General features: G+C 39.5%; 2 protein-coding genes across 2 annotated transcripts; both read left to right on the top strand.

The window, feature by feature from the left end:
• The first annotated feature begins 17,578 nt into the window (after window positions 1-17,578).
• LOC108598240 lies at window positions 17,579-21,082 on the top strand. The gene is made up of 5 exons (XM_033294756.1): window positions 17,579-18,161; window positions 18,231-18,431; window positions 19,345-19,988; window positions 20,171-20,807; window positions 20,870-21,082. Exons 1-5 carry the CDS (start codon window positions 17,598-17,600, stop codon window positions 21,080-21,082), a joined length of 2,259 nt encoding a protein of 752 aa, XP_033150647.1. The 5' UTR covers window positions 17,579-17,597.
• On the top strand, window positions 18,643-19,207 carry LOC108598749. The gene is made up of 2 exons (XM_017985485.2): window positions 18,643-18,980; window positions 19,038-19,207. The coding sequence occupies exons 1-2, from the start codon at window positions 18,659-18,661 to the stop codon at window positions 19,154-19,156; spliced, it is 441 nt and encodes a 146-aa protein (XP_017840974.2). The 5' UTR covers window positions 18,643-18,658; the 3' UTR covers window positions 19,157-19,207.
• Window positions 21,083-21,592: the final 510 nt, after the last annotated feature.

Raw genomic sequence — 21,592 nt, 5'->3', positions numbered from 1 at the left:
AACAAGCAATAGCTAACCAAAAATACAATTTCAAAAAATAATTAAACTGGTTATAGTTTTTTCTTTCTGTTATTAGCTTTTGCTTTTGCTTTTAGTTGTTTTTCTTTGTTTGGGTTTGTCTATAGATATTTTGATTTTGCTTGGGCTACAAAGTGGATTGATTAAATAATGTTGCAAGCGAAAAACCTTTCACATTTATATTTAACTCGACAAATGGCATATCAAAACAAGCGTTCAGTAAATTCGGACGCATCCAATTTTAAAATACACTTTGACTAGGGGATCGCAGCTAACACACACACACACACACACACACTCACACTTTACAGCTCACATGACACATTTTGTTTTCATGGAATCGAAAACGTGAAAACGGTCGTGACCGACTAGCACTGCTCAAATAATTTATTGAGCGTAAATAGGGTTTTTTTCAATTTGCGGAGGAAATTCAAAATTTCTTAGCAAGTTTTATCTATCCTTTGTGTAGGGCCAATCGACTCAGAATATACATACATATATACGAAATGCGATCGGAGATGCCTTCTCTCTGTTGAATGCATTTTTATAACTCTAAGATACTCTTTTCCATAAATATCAAAGTGTATCAAAATCCAATTGTAAGCATGTACATACGAGTAGTATTTGCACATCGCTTTTAGCTGGTCTTCATATACCTTATATACTCATATGTATATGCATGTGTTTATGCTCGTCTGTTTTTCTGCTTTTGCTTCTTCTTCTTCCTTTTATCATTTTTATTTACGAACAATATCATCTCCGTTGGCTGGTAAAGTGAAAGGTGCTCCCACAATTCAAAATGCTTTTTAACTTGAAAAATTACTACGGTTTGGTTTCTGATAGTGTTTTGCACATAGTACACACATACAAATATATATTTTTTCGTCATATTATTGTTGTTGGGGAAGCAGTCGAAAAGCGTGGTAAATGGTAATTGGTAAATGTAAAATGACCTGAAAAGAAAGTGGACGAGGCGTAGAATAATCAAAGTAAGGTCGTGTAACTTAATTTCGCACTGTAGGTGCATCCCTCTTAGCCAGGCCACAAAGGAGAAAAGTATATTACAATCAACAAGTAATTGTAGTTTCAGTTCAGTTTACGCAGTTTTGGCATCGTAAGCTATGCAAAAGACAAATTGCCTAACGTGTTTCACATATTCTATTTATAAAATTAACCCACTGTGTGTAATAATAGCAGCGTCACAAACACACGCATACACACACACACTGGCATATTGTGATAAGTATTTCGGGGGGTGGAGTAGGCGTCCTATGCGGGCTAAGCTTATCGCAACATATAATTGTGTGCAAGTGTGGTGTGGTAGATGCGTTCGGAGCCATGTGCTGAAAGAGAAAGGTTCGGAAGTAGCGAGGGGCCTTGATGCAAAGCCTTCAGCCGTTTGGCCAATTTGCAGTCAGTCTATAACCACGCAAAAGTAAAAGAAACAAACTCACAAAACAAAATGGAAATGTGAAAGTTGCGAATTTGTATGGGGTGCACAGCCATCCCACATGCCACTGAATTGGAAGTGCGCTCGCGCATGTCCTAAGCGCATTTCGTTTGCTTTGTGGTTTGCGTCTTGGCTGATACTGCGATTTGGATGTACTTTGGGGCTTTGGCTTTGTGAGCCACAAGTGGTCTTGAGAAGTGGTTGACTTTGATGCCTTTCACAAAAAGACACCGAGCACAGAAGCTAGGCGGAAGACTCAATTATGCAGATCAGCAGATGCAAAATCAATATATCAGGCGAGTTTGATCAGCACAGCACTGATTGTGAGTCACTGACTTGGTCTATAAAACAGAATCGCTGTCAGGTTACGTTAGTCACGTAATTAGTAGAGTTAATTCAAAAGCAGTGTGTGTGATAACGGTAAGTTAAGTTGCAGGGAATCAAATCAAATGAGCAAACTACAAACTGCAAGCATATTGATAACCTTGGCATTTGACTAAATCTTAAGTTGCGGATTCGGATCCGGATACGCATTGCCAAGGCCTGTTGTTTCTTACACTAATCGTGTGTCAGCTCATTAACTTACATTGGGACGGAAACATATGTTACGCCTACGCCAGTTACTATTACAAACAGCCACCCACAAGGCACATGCCTGTTCGCACATATTGTAAATTCAATCTATGAATTATTCACATTGAGACTTCAACTCCTGCCCGCCTGGCATTGACGTCAAGAGTTAACTGAACAGCTGCTTAATACTTGTTGCCCAGCTGCTGCTGCAACCCACACTCGTGGCCAACTTGTGGTGCTCGAGTTAAGAGCCAAACTAAGAGAGCGCCAAAAGAGCCAAAAGAGAGCTCAATCTGAAGCGTTGCGCATCCTGCACTGCGCACCACAAATTCGTATGAATGGACGTTGGGGAACTCAATGAACTTTCCGCTGTGGGTCCGAGGAGTTGTAGTAAGGGGAGGTGACTCAATTGGTTACTCTTCAACTGTAATACGATGATACTATATATATATATATATATGTATATATATATGTGTGTGTGTGTGGGGGGTTAAATTATGCGCGCTTTTGCCATATGTTTGAACTTATTTTTGCGAGAATAATAATTGCAGCTTTAAATTGTTTTCATGCTTTTTGAGGTTTTTGTCAAATGTCAATGGTGGCTTTGTTATGCAAATTGTTTGCATGTTGCGACGTAAGCAGCTCAGCAGTGCTGGGGTCAATAAACGCAAATACCGCTGGTCACTCACACACACACACTCACGCTTAATTACTGCGAAACTGCTGCCTAGCGATAACACCCAAACGACAACAAAAAGAACAACAGCGCGCTGTTTGTCGTTTAATAGATACATATGGCGCACAGCAGCAGCAGGAGCCGAGCGAGAGTCTCTGACATGTAAAGCCAGACTTTGGCTGACACAGCTGACTGACTAACTGACTGACTGACTGTTGCCAAGCACGTTTTTTATCTTTGTAGTTTTGTAGTTTCTCGGCTTGTCCGTATCGTGGATTCTCGTTCTTTATATGCATTTTAGGTAGCGGCTTGAGCTTGAGCTTGTGGTTGTGCGCCCGTGCCCGTGTATTAAGCCGTTAGAATATTTAACATAACCTCAAAACCAGTCGGTACACAATGCACATTTGCATTTGCAACAGTAAACTGTTCTTGGTCTCTTCCGCCACTTCATGCATAAGGTTGTTAAGCTTCATTACTAAATATGGTTAATATTATTATATACGCTCATAGACCAAGCAAGAAATTTACTGCTTATATAAGCAAATTTTCTTGCATACGCATAAACATATTTACATACTTCTGTACATATTTATGTATGTAAAGCACTTAATGGTTGCCATCAAGCAAACTTGCTGACTTATTAACTTGAACTTGTTTGTTAATGCTGCACTTTTCGTCTTCTCGCTTTTTGACTTTTGGTCTTACCAAATTTTGTGCTCCGTTCGACGTTTAGGAAAGTCAAATTGTTGGTTTGACTGTGAATTTCAATCTTTATTTTATGGTCAGCATTCTTTTGTGAAGGCAATTGCACTTTTTATTTTGCAATTGTGTTGCTCGGTTTTATTTTTGTTGCTTATGTCAACTCAAGGTAATAATTTTTTCAGAACTGTTTTGGTCTCTTCATTGCAAATAAAGCGAACTTTTTTTCTAAAAACAACAGCGAAGTGAAGTAGAAACGCTGTGTTTTCGTTAATGGATAGCCAAATGGCCTCAGATTATTTTTAATAGCACTTACTTGAACTAAACTTACCATATTTAATGAGTTTACTAAATTAACTCACAAATTATAACAGCTTGTAAATACGTTTTAATAAAAGTGAATAACCCTTTTACAAACACACATACCATACACACACACACAAAGATACATGTACACACACATTTTTAAAAATATGATGTACAATGTGTTAAAGATTAATAAAAAGCTCTCTTGATTTTGTTTCCATGCAACCAGCAACCTTATCGTTGAAATTGAAATTAAAATAGATTCACTGCCTTCATCATCAGCAGCCAGGGGCAGCGATTTGCTCTGAAGTTCTCTTATCAAAAGCTGTAGAGAGCTCGAAATTATTTATTATAAGTGCGATCAGTAAATTCATCTAATTCTTCGATATTCGAGTTTTAACTTCTTATTAGAGAAATGTTTGGACGAAAAGTTATATTTGAAAAGATATGTGGTCTTGATTTGACCTTTTCAAACTAAATAATAGTATAAGCTTCTGAGAACAATCAAATCTGAAACTGAAAGAAAATTTGATAAGTTTATGACATAGTTCAGCCGAAGCTTCTTTGCGAACCACTTGAAGAATTATGATTGCAACCACTGAAGCGAACAAACAGACGGAGGGGAATTTTTATACACTTTGACATTTTCGAGTATGGGGAAGCATACTATCTACACACATACTTTGAACATCTCTTTGGGTGTAAAAAATGGAAAAAGGGTATTATGAAGTTGCTCCAAATGTTATGAACAAGGGAGAAGGAGGCCGTGCAGACCCTATAGAAGTAATATATTATTCTGATCACTTCGACAGCTGAATCCGATAATAGCCATTGTCCGGTCTGCCGTCCGTCTGTATGAGTGCCGTGTTTCCTCAGCACTATAAGAGATAATGAGTAACCAAAATTTGTATGGTACGTGCCCTATCCAGGACACTACAGCTTTATTTTATTTTTTTTTATATTCCTAAAACGTAAGCTTAAATCGAAAAACAATATAATAAGGCAGTACAAAATCTTTTAAAATCTGAAATAAATCACAAAATTGCCTAGTCATGTTTTGACCGATTGTGAAGAAATTTCAGATACGATCGATAAAAAATTAGGAATTATGACATTTCAATTTTCATTAGACAGCGGGGGTGCACGTTGCTGACGCGCCCATACAAACGTCCTGCCGACGCAGCGGCGCTCGCTCGCTGACGCTACAGCGAAAAGGAGCTGTGACGCGTTAGTGTTTGTGTGTATTGGTTTGTGAGTGCATGTGTGTGTTTGCTGCGATGTTAAAGTGTATTTAAAAAGTTGGTGGCGCCCAACTTTAACCTGTCCACTTGTTTAATTAAACCTAATGACAAATTGTAGTATGAAGAACATGAGTATTTGAGCGTAAGCACACACATGAAAGGCATTATTCAAATGTAACTAAGATTTGGGAATTTTTCAAAACTTAATATTTTTGTTTTGCTCGGATTTTTTGTGAAAAACCCCTTAAGTGGTTTATTTACTTGATTTGTATTTTAAAATAGCCCACATGGAAAATGTGTGCAAAACGCGCGTAATCAAAACTATTTGTGGCCTTATCTTTAATTTGGCTTTTTCAACTTTTTTGAGTTACAAAATGTCTTGTGATAAGATTGTTGATAGACCAAGAGTGTTTTACTTCACAGTATGATAATTTAAATTTTTAAATAATAAAATGCCAAAACAAAGAGATATCTGAAACTGACTAAATGATAAAGTCAAGTTTTGAGTTCAGTACTTAACTTGATGTTTAGGGCCATCATAATAAATATTTATGTCATATATACGAACATGTGTGTGATTGTCGCATTGAAGAGAGCCCAAGTCTGTACGAGCACATGCGAGAGGAATGCAACAAGCGACTAAAATGAATTCTGACGTAATCTAGGCCGCACGGCCTAGGCTTTCTACCTTCTGCTTACGGCGGGAAAAAACTGCACGCGCATTTACCCGGGGAATTTTTTCTTTATTGTTGTTGTGCTCGCATGAGCCTATTTTCGTCTGGACCCAAGTCTAGCAGTTGCGGGCCTACCCTGTATTATCATTATCTCGCTTAGTAGTGGCACTGATGGCCCTCAGGTGTTGTCAGTTTAAAGTGCAGCAACAGGCAGAAAATGCAACAACAATAACAACAACAGGAAACTAAGGAAATACACAACGAAAAAGTCATTAGTAAGTAAGTTTGCATTTAGCTGATAGCATTGGTTGCCTTATCAATTGCTTTCCTTCGTGTCTGCCTCTTGCCATCGACATCGACATCGCATTTTCTCTGCCTCTCCCTCTCTTCGTCTTTCTACCGTCAGATAGCCATAGCTCGTATTTTGTAATAGATTCATTCTTTATTTTGTATTGAAAATCTGTTTTGGCAGTAATCACAAGTGTTATGCTCAGCAACGCCTGAGAGAAAGAGGCAGAGAGGGAGAGGGGATAGGAGGTGAGAGCCAGCCTACGGAGCTTCCTCGACGACGACATGTATTCATTACTGTTTCCGCCGCGATAAGCAAGCCTCTGGAATGGAGCTAAACAACGTACCGAAGAGCAGCAGCAGTCTATTTCATTATGTTGAAACTGTTGTCGGTCCAACTGGGAGGATTGGGGGGCGCTTGACACAACAAATGCTCTCCAATGATAAAATTTCATTTATATTTTGTTTTTCGTTTTTTTTTCTTTTAATTTCTTGGAATACACTAATTATCATTATCAGAGAAAACACTTTATAGAAACAAAGCTTTTTGTTGCGCTAACTAACAGCTCGAGCAAAATTTCTTATCGCAAAGCGTCTCATGTAAATAATTCATTTCTAACACAAAAAATCACTAAAATATTAGTTTTGAACTCTTCTCCGATTTGTAAAGTGTGTGCTGACAACTTTGGGACCTCCAATATCTTCATATCTGTTCGCAAAAGTTGTTTGGCATGTTCTCTTTACATTAAAATTCAGATAACTCAGAACCAATTCAAAGTAACTGAGTGGATTTAGAACAAGGTATGTAGGGTCTGAGCTTAGCAGGTATATTAAGGTAGTCGTATTGGACCAGGTGTCGATTAGATTTGGCTTTTGGTAGACTTGTCAATTGCCATCAAGACAGACATTCGGACTATCATATTATGCCGTCTTATGGAACTGGTTTAGGTTTTAGGAATACTGTATTCCACTCGGCTTATTTCGAAAAGCAGCTCACTTAATATGCAATCACGATGACCAGGGGAAATTGTAACGAATACGCTTAAAATTTCTCACATTCAATAAGACACCCATGCACCATAAACGAAATTAAATACCAGGCAGGTAAGCGACTAGTTTTCAAATCAAGCGCACAATTGTTTTCTCTAAAAGTTTATTCTACAACAGATTTGTAAATCACAAATCGTAGCACGTTTTGTTTTATACACGGGGTTTCGACTCGTAAAGCTCGTTTGGCTGATAAGCCGCTTCGAGTAGGCTCCAAGTAATGTGGGTCATTAATGCCTTTGAAAATGCAATTTCGTTTCTAGGCATGAGCATGAGTTCCAAGCAGATAATACTTCGCTCCGTTAATGACAGAGCAACACACACATTTGGTGCGTATAATTAAAACTAATATACTTATTTTTTAAGGTCTGCATCCTTATCTTTCGCTAGTAAGTATTAATTTGTGTTTGTCTTACTTTTACGTCACAAGTGCAACGAGTACAAGCACACACGAGTTAACTGATAAAACCACCCATAAATCGAACGGAACGTAGTGCTAGTGCTTGCTTTAGTAGTATTACTCGCTTACCGGATCCAAATCGGAGTCCCATATATCTTTCAGGTCGCCATCGTAAAACGAGTCCATGTTGAGGATGTCTGTATGCGTCTCTCTCTCCCTCTCTCTCACTCTGTATTCGTCGTTAGTTGTTACTTTATTTTACAATAACTACTATATAGTGGGCTGCTTCCGACGTTGGTAGTCTTCGTTCCACTTGGTTGCAGTCACTCAATTTCTTAAATTCTATATTTTAGTTTAACAAAAGCCTATAGATTGTGCTATTAGTATAACAATTTCAAATCAAATTCCTTAGCTGGATTTGGTCGAGCAGCAACAAAAACAGTTTCGGCGAACGCGCGTTTGGTTCTTTATAACACTTATTAGGGCGAAACCTGTTGCTTCCAGAGAATGTTTTCACTTGACATTGTTATAGTCTGTGTGTATAGTTGTGTGACTGTGTATGTGTGTGTGTGTGTTGGAGAGTGAACATACATATGCATGTATGTATGTATGTACGTACATAAGTCGTTCTAACTTGGTTTACAACCTGTAGCTGGTTTTAACTTGTTGCGCACGTTGCTTCCGAGGGAATTTCTATATTTTGCTTTTATGTATTTGATTTTTTTTCCGCTCCGCTCCGTTATGACGAATTATATTTTTAATAATTTGTATTATCAACTCATTTCATGCACTCGATTACTATTTCAATGTAGAAAGTTGTTATTGTACCGCGTTTTACTGTTGCTTTTACATAGATCTAATGGGTTTTACTTTTAGTGCACACAACATCCATATGGCAGGCATTGGCCATGTATAATTAACATTTAATATGTGTAGTTAATAACGTTAACTGTTTACCGCTCTTTAATTCAATTGTGTATGGTGTATAGATTACTTTTTATTATTTTTATATTTATTTATGTGCATGTATGTTGTTGAAACTTAGACAAGAGAGCTCTGCTTTAGCTCTATTCATAAGCTAACTGCTTGCCCAAAGCATTGCAGCAGCGGCAGCAGCAGCAGCAGCAACATCGCTCACTAACACTATCAGGGCAAAGAGCGCTCACCTTGTGTACATGTGTATGAGTGTGTGTGTGTGTAATCGAGCTCTCTTGCGCTCACACCCTCACTCACAATGCCGGTTCACTGCTGTTGCTGTTGCCGGCTTATGTTTTGCTGGCTCTCTTAGGCAAACTTTCACGCTCTTATGTTTCGTCTGTGCAAAGTGAATGTGAATGTAATCAAAGCGTCGCTCGTCGTTATTGTTGTCGTTGCTATTGTTCTTGTTGTTGTTGCATTTGTCGTTAGCCGGCTTTGACGTCAAGTCAAGACTCGGACTATAAAAACAAGTTTCTTCCGATGTTGCTGCGCTGCTGTTAATGCTGCTGTTGGCAACATTTGTTAACCTGTTTTTTATTATAGGTTTTTTTGTTCGTTTTTGTTGTTGTTGTTGGTATTTGATCTGGTCTCCTCCTCTCCACTGAGTGACCGGCGTAGGTCTGCCGCTTGGCAACACTTTGCCGTTGATCTTGTCAACTTGACCAAGTTATTTAAACTATGCGCATGTGCAGCAGCCATAGCCGCAGCCGCAGTCCCGCCCAGCTAGCCAAAACCAAGCCAGCCAGGCCAAGCCTAGCTTAGCGTTGCCTGGCCAACTTAAATCAGCCAACTTTTGGCTCTGTCATTTGAAGGCTGTTTGCCGTGCCAAACCTGACTGCAGCGACGCGACGCTAGCAGCAGAAGCAGTAGCATAAAGTGAATGTACTTTCAAGCCAAAGATCCGGTTTAAGCCAGGCACAGATACCAAAGACGATGACGGCGACAACGTTTTCACAAATGCTTGTGTAATACATATGGAGAGGCACAAACACATACAAACTTACATACACATGTAATGTGTACATACATACATACATACATACCAAAGACAATGCATCACATACATACCAATCGAAATGCACGGAGGGCTTTGACTAGTGTAGTATTTGGACAAAGTTTTGAGGACCCATACGTATATACATACATATGAACATACATACATAACCGGTCGACTGATCGTGATTATCAGGCAAGCAGTCAAAAATATTATTGAGAAATTGAGAGGCTTTTATTTGAGCAGAGTAAAGCTTCTGACCGCGCTCAACTTGGTGACCGCCAGAGCGATCTCTGTTTCGAATATTAGCAGGTTGACACACAGCCTCCCCCCGGCATCACCTGGGTAGCTATTCTAGCATCCGATAGTTAGTGAGTTAATGTGTGCAGCGAGTCATTCGGACGCTAAACGGTTCTGCCCAGGGTCTGGGACCCGCCACGTAAAAAACAGATCCAGTGAAGACCAACAAAAATGCCTCGGAAACGATCCCCCTAACGTTGACGACCACCGCAAAACGAATAAGGACTACGATTTAAAGATATGCACCTGGAATGTCCGGACCCTCAATAGGGAAGGTGCCTCTATCCAATTGGCGGATGCCCTCGAAAAAGTTACCGCCATCCAGGAAATGAGATGGACAGGACAAGGTTGCTATAAAGCAAGCAAGCTGCGATATCTACTACAGCTGCCATGCGGAGAGGCACGAATTTGGATGGGTTTTTGTAGTAAGCCGGAGACTTCGCCGCGGCGCAAAACATGGTAGTTAGTAGCACCAGATTTCAGCACCTCGACATTCACAAGGCCACTTTGCTGTCCCCTGATCAACAAACACGCAACCAAATTGATTACGTTGCGATAGACGGAAGGCATGCCTCAAGCGTGCTGGACGTTGAAGCGAAGCATCTGCGGTGAAAAGCGTCGCCTACAAAAAAACGTTTTAGGCTGGAACGCGAACCATGCGGGAAGCATACAGGGAAAGGAGGAAGGAAGACGTCTGTTTAGACGGAAAAAATCGGGAGCGGGAAAGGCGCGAGTGTGAGAAACTCGAGGTGCTGCAGAGCAGAAATTATGTTCGAAAATTTTATCAACAGGCCAACCGTCTGACCCAGGGTTTCAAGCCCGGAGCATCAAACTGCCGCGACGAGAATGGAAATCTGGTACAGATACGCAGTTGTCACTGAGATTATAAAGGGAGCATTTCTTCAAACTGCTTGCAGGCGATGACGACACAAATTGCGCAATTGGAGAAAGCAGCCCGATACCACCAATCAACGATGAGGTGGCGTACCACCACCTAGCCATAGCGAAGTCCGAGTCACTATAATGCGACTCAAAAACAACAAAGCAGCCGTCGCAGATGGATTGCCAGCAGAGTTGTTTAAGACCGGGGGCGATGAGCTGATAAGGTGAGCTGATGCATGCAGAATATGGTAACGGAAAGCATGCCCGATGATTGGAATCTCAGTGTCCTTTGTCCTGTGCTGAAGAAGGGTGACCCGAGTATATGCGCAAACTACCGTGGAATCAGTCTTATGATTGGACCTTATCAGTGCGGCTTTAGATCTGGAAAAGACCCACGAGATGCAACATTGTGATGGAAGCGGTGCTACAAAAAGCCGGTGTACATCGCAATGGCACTATTTTTTACAAAAGTGTCCAGCTGATTGCATACGTCGATGATATTGATATTATTGGTCGCTGCAAGCGAGATGTCACCGCTCCATTTTCTGCTATCGACAAGGAGTTAGCAAGAGTGGGTCTGGCTGTAAACGAGGGCAAGACGAAGTATATGCTGTCTACGAACAAGGACGTGCGGCGCCTTGGTTCCCACGTTCTAGCGGACACCTATACTTTCGAAGTGGGCTCCGCCGTTAACACCGTAAATCAATCAAGCGAAGAATCACACTTGCTAATAGATGTTACTCTGGGCTAAGTAAGCAAGTATGTAAGCAGAGCCCTCTCTCGTTCGACAAAAATAACGCTCTACAAGACGCTCATAATACCCGTGCTTTTGTATGGCGCAGAAGCTTGGGTGATGTCGCAGACGGATGCAGCTGCTCTTGGAGTGTTCCCGTTCGTGTGGTGGACGACTTTCGCATTTGTATGAACCACGAGCTGTACGGCGACCCCCGACGTTGTCCAGCGCATTACAATACAACGTTTGCGCTGGCTCGGACATGTCGTACGCATGGACGAAGAAGCTCCAGCGAAAAAGGTATTCGAGGCGAAAACGAAGGAATGACGACGAAGGGGACGACCTCGCCTCCGATGGAAGGACCAAGTGGAGCAAAACCTATTTACACTTGGGGAAAAGAAGAAGGCGCTCTCAAAGCAAATGCGCCTGAAGAGAATTTTTGAAGTCGGCCGTAGCCCCGATAACGGGTTGTTATGGTCACTTAAGTAAATAAGTAAGTAAAATAAAAGTCGCATACAATTCCTGGTTTGACGGACTCCGGCAAAGTACTGCCAGCAAGCCAGCGAACGACGAGCAGCAGTAAGAGCGGGAAACAAGGCAGCTCGTTAGCCCAGATCAATATGTTTTGATATCACGGACAAGACGGCATGCCCGATCTGAGTGTACTACAAATCTTCTCAATACTTCACATACACATGTACAATGTACATACACATACACATACATACATTTCTATGCAGACACATACAAACCATTCAAAATGAACATTGCATGAAGTGTGCGTGTGTGTGTGTGTTTATATTTAATTTAATTTTATATGTATGAAAATACATATCTGCAACTGTGTGTAATAATTCGTCATGCTGGCCGCATTTGAACCCGCATAGCCGCTGCCGGGCCCAACACCGCCCCTAATAAGCAAAAGCAAACCACAACAACAACTACTATAACTGAAGCGCTCTTTGTTATTTTTTGAAACGCTCTCCGTCAATTCAACGCTGTTCTCTTCAACGCAATTTTCTCTTGTGCCGTGCTCTTCATTTGGGCTGATCGTGGCTGACTGGCGCTTCAAGTGGTTTTTACAGTTATATAGTATATACACTCCAATACAGTCCCACTGCAAGTACGTGTGTGTGAAGAGAGGGGCAAAGAGCGGAAGAGAGATACTTTTGTATCTTATGGCTGGCACAAATATTTTTCGCGCAGCGCCAAAGTCTCTTACTATTTGTACTTTTTTTATTTTTTATTATAACCATTATATTATTTGATTTGTGAATCACAAGAAAAATCCGTAGCTACACAATGATGTATGGGTGTGTAAGTGTATGAGGCTGGGTTTTACTGGAAAACAAAATACATCAAGCGCTTTTTGTTGCTGTTATGTTGGTGTTGTGGTTGTTATTAAGTGTCGGTGTCTGCTAGTCTGGTGTCTCGCTCTCGTTCATTGCTTTTTCTGTTTGCAATTCGCATGTTGTTTATCTGCAACAACATTTTAATCTATACTTTAGTTAAAAAATATATAATTTAGCATTATGCCAGAGCCTTGTGATTAGATATTTGTTGTTTTTTTGTTTTATTTGGATTACCCTGGCTCGCAGTTAATTGAAAATAGAGGGTGTGTGGACTCGTTCATCTGTATACGCATACATACTCATATGTATATATACATATAAAATAGGCATTTTAGTATTTTCAATTTAATATTATATTCAAAACCCCGACCAAACAATAAGAATTTTTTCCATGCATTTTCAAAGATTGAAAAATGCGAGTTTTTCTGAACTTTTACTTTTTATTTTTAATTAAATTAAATAAATAATGTACAGTATGTACTATGTACAGATTCACGAATCTGACTCTATCCAGTTCACTTAGAGAGTTGATCATATTGACTTCTAACCAGCATTTGCATGTTACATATAGGGTATTGCATGATCGAGTCTTGGCAACTACGGTATTCTTATCGTTGTCGCGCTGTGTAAACCTTATAATTGAATAACTTCCTCTCTGATAGTTTGCCAGCTGATCTGAAGAATTACATATTAAATTGCTTAAATGGCATTATGGTTGGCTGGACTAGGCTGCTAGGAACACTTGGTCTATTTGATAATTCTTAATTACAAATGAATTGACTATTTCTAATCACACAGCGCTGCCAGCACTATCACAAATTGAAGTTAATGTTGTCTGAAAGGTTCTTCAATCTATGGTGCGGCGATAAGCATGTGTGTGTGTGTGTGTATGCTATATCTACATTAAGTAGTAGACAAAGGACTGCAAATGATCGAGGTCGAGCGACATACATAAATTCTTTTTGGGTAGCATTAGCAATTGAGCTTATCACAAATGGGTTTGAGCATAAATTTCGCTTGACATATATGCATGTGTATGTATGTAATATATACGATAGACATGTAAGAGATACACAGCCGAAGCTTTGCAGGTGGAAATCCAAAAATTACTACTGTAATGCCAATGACCTATGGCATAAGCCTATCACATTAGATCCGAAATGTATTTATTTTGCTCAACAGTAATGGTCGATAAAACGCATTTTTGTTAAAAAACTGTGTTCAAAATTCTTAGCTAGCTTTAACTTCTTTTGAATTATTTTCTTTTCTTTTATATAATTTTTTTTTTGGTAATTGTTACAAAAATAGCTTAAGGCAAAGCAGCTGCAGCTTTAGTATTATTCGATCGAGCATTCAATAAAAACAACTCAAGAAAAGATAAAATTGCGGACAATAATGCATAAGACCATATGCCGACTGCTATAAATATGTACTTATGTTTATCTTTATAAGGTATGTACTTTTTGTCTAGGCAGCAAGTGTAAATAAATAGTTAATTGTTGACTTAAGCTTCCACAAAGAGTTATTTTTATAATAAATTCAAGGCTTGACCGCTAACCGTCACATATATGTGATAACCATGCGCCTAAGGGCTTTTTCTTCCTTTTAATTTAATACACAATTAACTTCCGCAATTGTAATTTGAATTAGGCTTAAGTTTATGACTGACTAAAACCTATGCTTACTTGAGATGCATTTTTAATAAGACTTTGGTGTTTTCATTTTAACATAAACAACAGTTTGTATACCCTTTAAAATGTTCATAATAAATTAAATATGTGTAACAGAAACCATATGAAATATAAAATCTTTTGATCAGCAAGATAAGCTGAGTCCATGTTCGTCTGTTCATCTGTCCGTCTGTATTGAGCACCAAGATTTCAGAAATTTTAAGAGCTAAAGCCACCACATTTGGTTAGTTCGATCTCAGTTTTGATAGCACTATGCAGCGATAATCAAAATTAGATTCTAGCAGGGCGATTGGTAATATTATAAATACTTATTGGCTTATTTAAGAAGCTTAATCATTTTCATTTTGACTGACCATAGACACTCATCCGGAATACGAAAACATTTTGTTCGAATTCGAAATGAATGCACTATAATAGCAAAATGTAGGCCGAGAATTTATAAGAAAGTATATGCAATGATAACTTCAGTATTTCTAGTTAGTTCCCTGGAAATTTATGATATCTTGTTTGTTAGGGTATTTGAACTCTGGCTAAACGGAAATTATCTATTTGCTGGTTATTTTGGCCTTCAGTAGCAAGTGTTCAATAAAAACATCCATTTGACATAATTAGTTTCATCACTATCAATTTGTACAAAAGTAGAGACAAGCTCCGATTTGGGCCATACAACCTGAGGAGCAGCACGACAATCATTTTAAACGTGAAAAATATCCACTCATCGGTGATAAGAATAAAAAATTACCTCATGACAGTCAACAATGCTATTCTATGCGCCCTAAGGACTGTTGTATATGTATGTGTTGTTGCTTATTTTATGATCTCTAGTGCTCTTTCTACAATAATTTGTAATAAGTAGGTATATCTTGCAAAAGAAAGCCACACACGCTTGTTAATAATAATAATGTAGGTAAGCATGTCTTATTAGTATTTATGAACACACACACACGCACGCACACACACACACCTTTGTATATACATACATGCAGTTCATACATATGTATGTATGTAAAGAGATCGACTTCGATCAGACATTTTGCCGTCGTCGTCAACTGTTACAACTGAGTCCACAACGCGTGTGCATTAAGTGCAGTCGCAGTCTTTTGTATTGAAACGTTTCTTTTGTCTGCTCAGATACACATGCATGTACTATATGTACATATTTATGTGTGTCCATCTGTCAATGTATTTAAGACTCGTAACGCAAATAAAATTTATGAAACAACAATAAAAAATTGGTTACGTTAGCACTTGTTTAAACATACCTCAAGTCAGACTATAAGATGTACACACATTAAATACGTATATTTTACAATTGATTGTTTACTTCGCCTCTCGTCCACCGCTCTTCACTGTAGCTCGGCAGAAATGTTGTTTTGGCTTTAATAATACATATATAAATAGTTTGTTTTCTTTTCTATTAAACTTCAGGTGCCTAGAGAAGTTCATGATAAAGTGAGTGAATGTTTAAAGGAAGCTTGTCTTATCGCATCGGTCAAATGCTTGACAATAAATTAGATTTTGTGCTAGCTTCGCGGAATATATCAAAATCAAAAAGAATAAGAAAACAGTCAACCGACATCTCAAACAATTGAACGTTGCTTGGCCTATAGCCCCTCATGATGTATATCAATTCATAAGCGAACCCAACTATAATTATAACACTTAAGTTAAAAACTAATTTCTGATAAGCGTTTTTGCATACACTTTAAACGCTTTTGGGTATTATTTCTTTTAATATTTTCATTATAGATATTTCATCAAAACGCCATAGTATTTATAGATTTAAAATACTTTTGGATGTTATACAAAGAGCTTAGAAGAAACCATGGTGTATAATTATATATATTCTTTATCACTCTGACGAAATGAATATTCAGAGACAAAATTCAGTAAAAATGATAAAAAAAATGTATGCAGAGACAATAAATTGTATGTTGACGTAAATTAAACTATCTAATAAAATTAAGAATATTGACATTCTTGACAAACAATGATGTTACATGTATGTGTTATACATATGTCGGTGTATTATTATCGTCATAGTATATATTCATAAGAATGACTTTTAAGAAAAGTTAACCAAACTGTGCGTATTAATGTTGGAAGCACCCAACTTTTTAATACGCTTTGACTAAGGAGCCCCAAAAACACACTCGCTATGTTAATTTTAAATTTCGGCATTAATTAATTTTCTATGATTTTGCAGAGAAATCTCAAGATTCTACATGGTGTACGAATATCTACATAACTAATTTGTTCTCCGATATCTTCTTATATTATTCTCCCTCTTTGCACAACCTTTAATACTCTATTCCAATTATTAAAAAGTCAAAATGTATAGAAATCGTGTTTGCTGCAACAAAAACGTCTAAATAACCTAGGGGCATTTTGGATTTAGAAGCTATAGCGGTTGTCTTTGGGCTCTTTATACGCTAAATATGGCTAATATGTGTTGTTGTAGTTGTGTTACTGGTGAGGTCAATGATTCCTTATGCGTTGTCTTTCTGCCGCTGCTTTTCACGCTTTTTCGACTTTGGCCAATATGTATATTGGTGAGCAATACATACACACATGTGGACGTAGGTTGAGTATGTATGGCCTATCTTTTGTATGTTGAATATGATTTATAAAGCTGGTCGACTTATGTATACATTTTTGGTGAATGAGTGCCCAAATGTTTAGACTGATTGAGTGCTGTAATATATATAAATCTTTCCGACAAAACAATCTACTACATAATTTGGATATATGTATAAAAGAAAACAACATCTATAATATGATGCTCTATAATCTTTGATAAAACCTTAACGTGAGTATATACATAGGTACTATGTATGTATATCCAAATTATATGGTACTATGTACTAGAATTTGTACCTGAGATTTTGTTGCTCATACAGACAAACAGACGATCCTGGGCAAATCAACTCAATAACAAATTGTCTAAGTGTATAAAAACTTTCACTATGGAATGAATGGTTTTTTTTTCATATTATTTTTAGACTGGGAACTCTAATATTGTTTGCAGAAAATAGAAAAATATTATATATATCGAATCAAGAAATTTCCAATTTCTAATCAGCGCATACTTATCAAATACACACATATTTTGGAGCTGAGTTTACGAAAATAATTGGCCATGATGATAAGAAAACTCAATTATATTAAAAGGAAATGCGTGTTGTGCGACAACTGCCAATATTTTCGAAAGTTCCATTGATATTCTGCAGGCCATAAATGCGTCGAGGCTGTAATGGCAGAAGCTCAGTTAGAGAACAAACGTCGAACCTGAATAATGTGTAAATTTGCGTTGATTCTATTCGTATTTCTCATTTACGGGAAATACACAAGAGCCGAAGTGTTTGAGGAGTGCGAGAATGTACCAGAGGAAACCTTTGTGGCCACATCAGACAGCTGCCAATCGTACTTCTATTGCAATGGGGACGATTCGATGCGTGGCGACTGCCCGCCAGGTGAATATTTTGATGGAGAGACTTGCGATGTGGCCGAAAATGTGCCATGCTTTCTCGATAACAACGACAACGGAGAAGAGGTCACCGACTCAGCAGAAGAGCCAGAAGAGCCACAGAAATCGGATGAACCTGACATGCCCGATCCAACGCCACCCACAATTAATGCCCCCAGCACAGTAGATGTGTTGAACATAGCGCCTGTCATCAAGCCCAGCTGTCCGGTGAGCGATGATCCCACGCAGGTCATTATGATGGCCAATAATGCATCCTGCACAGACTACTACCTGTGCTATCACGGACACGCTATGGAAATGCACTGCCCGGATCAGCTGCACTTTAATGCCCATACCGGCCAGTGCGATTATCCTGAAAAGGCTCACTGCCCAGTAAGTTCAATCGGAACAGTAGCTCTTTGGAATATTAGCGGATGACTAAAACACAAACTTTCATTGTAGTTGAACCAGTTGGGCGCACACAAGTGCCTGCCTCAAATGACGGACTTCTTTCCGCACCCGGACAAGTGCAGCTACTTCTACTACTGCATCAAGGGCTTTCTCACATTGCAGCAGTGCCCCTTTTATTACGGCTGGGACATTGAGAAGCGCAGCTGCGTTCAACTCAGCCTCGCCCAGTGTTACGGCGGCGCGAGACGCGCCTAGGAACGACACGCAGCTGTGGTTGGAGTTAGCCCACGCGCTGATTGCGGCTATGTACATAATTGATAAATTGTCAATCGATAATTGTGATATGTTACAATATCAAGGCCAAACATGAGACACTTAATTAAATAAATAACAAATAATTCTAAGAAACACGTTCGTATAAAAAGCTGAACAGACACTGATCACCCCAACAGACAATCAAAATGCTACGAGCTTCTCGCATGGATAAAATACTGATCCTTGTGGGGCTTGTACTCTTAGGACTGCTCCTGCTAAGTAATGGGTATACAATTCATGAATGCATAGGAGTAGATACTGGGTTTATTAACAATACACGTGAAAACTGTTCATATTTTCCTTTGATTTTTTGCTCCGGGACTATGGAAAATGTGTCCTCCCAGTTCTGCGAATCAGAAAAGAGGTGCGATACCGACTGGGAATGCGTTAACATAACAACGGTAGCGCCAGACACTTCAACAGTGACAGCAGTTCGGGAAGACACCACAAAACCAATGCAGACTGTACGAGAATTGTGCCGCACAGGTATAACAACAAAGATCACGTATCCGGGAAACTGCAACTACTATTACCTGTGCATAGATGGCTTTCTGTTGGTCGAGCAATGCCCCATCGGAATTGCATTCAATGAAGCAACCAGCACCTGCAGTGGACGCACCGCTGACGTGCCTAATTGCAGGTCCACCTATCGTCTGCACTAGGCGTGAATCGTTTTCGCGGCAACAGGGGAACTTCGTTGTAGCTCTCGGATTAATTGGATCTTGTAGTACCTAACATTCTACAAGAACAGCTTGTTTATGTGTTAATAAACATTGAAACTCAAAAGCGTTATCAACATTTGATAGACTCTATAAAGCAGCCATGCTTAGCTGGTAGTATGAACAGTTAGCCGGGCGACTATATGTACGAAACTCTAAGAATATTACTGCCGCTTACGGCTTCGGTGGGACTTCTCCTGCTGTCGCTGCCGCTACCTGCAACGCATGCAGCATTCCTGATTGAGTGCGAGGGCGTTATCATTAGCCGGATTCCCAATCCCGATGCGCAGTGCAGTGAGTATATATACTGCGACGGTGACGATAGCTTCTTCTGCAACGACGACTGCACAGAGCCCGTTATATGCCATTCTACAACGCCGGAAGATTCGATCAATTCAACTTCAACAGAGCCCGCAAGTACGATGAATACAACGGCAGCATTGACAATGACTACAACGAAAGCAGAAACCACAGCGCTCACTCAGATGGTGACCAGTATTCAACCACAAACCATACCGACAACGGTTGTCCAACCGAAGACTAGCACTCCCAGACCGACCACTAGCAGCACAACTATCAATTCTAGTAACGTTCACCCCAGTGTGCTCTGCCGGCAAAGTGGACAAAGCAATGTCTATCCATATCCAGCCAATGATAACTACTACTATCAATGCATTGCTGGCTATTTACTCCTGCAAGAGTGCGGGCAGCACTTTTACTTCGATGAGTCACTTAGACAGTGCATTGCTGACAATCCACACTCCTCTTATCAGTTGTAACTTCTTCGTCTGTTAATAAACTCCGTAGGCAATCAGCAAGACAAAAACAATTTCCGTAACATACTTTAATAACAAATTATTGCTTGATAAGCCCTTCGGGGAAGGTCGGGGATTTTCGGTGATTGCGCGGTCGTTTATAAGCAATCCACTCTCTTGGCGGACTCGATCAGTCCGCCAGATACTTCGTCTGTGAGAACATGCAAATAGTTACAGCTAGCTGCTGCCTAAGCATCTTGTTGCTCGCTTTGGCTCTCTGCCAGGCCGATATATTCGAGCAGTGTGAAGGAAGCAAGGATGGGGTCTTCATCGGCTCAAGTCAAAGCTGTGGCCACTATATATTTTGCAATGGCGAGGACTCCTACGATGGCCAGTGCCCTGACGGTGACTATTTTAACGCCGAGGAGCAGGTGTGTGAGTTCATGGACGGCTTAAATTGTCGCCCCGACTCCAATAATCTGAATGAGCTGCCGAATACGCAAACCACGATGCAGGGAATGGAGCTTGAAGTCACAACTCCTGTGAGACTGACAAGCAGTACAACTTCCATCAGAGAAACAACTGTTTCTCCAGCTGCAGCGGTAGTGTCATTAGCAACATTAAATGTGCCCACTACAAGCACAATTTTCACAACAGTGAGTCACACTTGTCCCGCTACAGATGATCCTGGTCAGATTGTTCTGCTGGCCCATCACAAATCCTGCTCGGATTACTTTATATGCTACTATGGTAAGCCACTGGCCATGAGCTGTGCACCCATGATGCACTTCAATTCGAGGACTGCAAAGTGTGACTTCGCTGAAAGAGTTAAATGTGTGGTAGGCGTATTATCATTATTTCTTTTAGAAGCCCTTCTAATACACGTACTGTTATCTTTCAGGTGTCGACCATTAACGCCCGAGAACAGTGTAAGCCGCATACCGAGGATGTATTCCCTCATCCGGATAACTGTAATTACTTTTATTACTGCCGTAATGGCTTTCTCATGGTGCAGCAGTGTCCCTTCTTTTACGGTTGGGACTATGAACAACGCTCCTGTGTGACAATCGCTAAAGCCAAGTGCTTCGACAAAAGGCGTCGTTTTTTACTTTAGATAAAGAGTTGTTACGTAATTTTCAAATTATTATCAAATAATTTAGAAATTTTGTATATACCTTTTAATAATTAATAATAATAATTAATACAATTAAATTCACTTTATTATCTATACATATATAAAAGACTTTGTCCTGACAGGTGATACTGATAATGATGGTGACGGGTGATCAATTTACTGCCGAACCCATAAGATCTAGAAAGCTGAAATTTTCACCAATATTCTATCAAAAATATCTAAGGAGCTTCACCGGATCAAATCTTTTAATTTCCTAGAGGAATACTGCGTTTTCCACTAAATATAAATGGCCAATGGTCTCCGGTCCAATCCAAAAATTGTCGAAAAATATAAATGTTATTGAAAAATTGCATTATGATCGAAAAAATAAAACTAGTGAACGCCATAAAACTTGACATCTGTCACATATATCGGTGCATTTTCTATTCAATTGAAGTAGAGTGCAAGATCAGCAAGAGATAACAGTGAGACATTTTAATAACTTAAAGC

The sequence above is a fragment of the Drosophila busckii genome, unplaced genomic scaffold (genome assembly GCF_011750605.1).
Source record: "Drosophila busckii strain San Diego stock center, stock number 13000-0081.31 unplaced genomic scaffold, ASM1175060v1 chrUn_07, whole genome shotgun sequence".
NCBI lineage: Eukaryota > Metazoa > Arthropoda > Insecta > Diptera > Drosophilidae > Drosophila > Drosophila busckii.
This window is presented reverse-complemented; position numbering and strand designations above follow the sequence as displayed.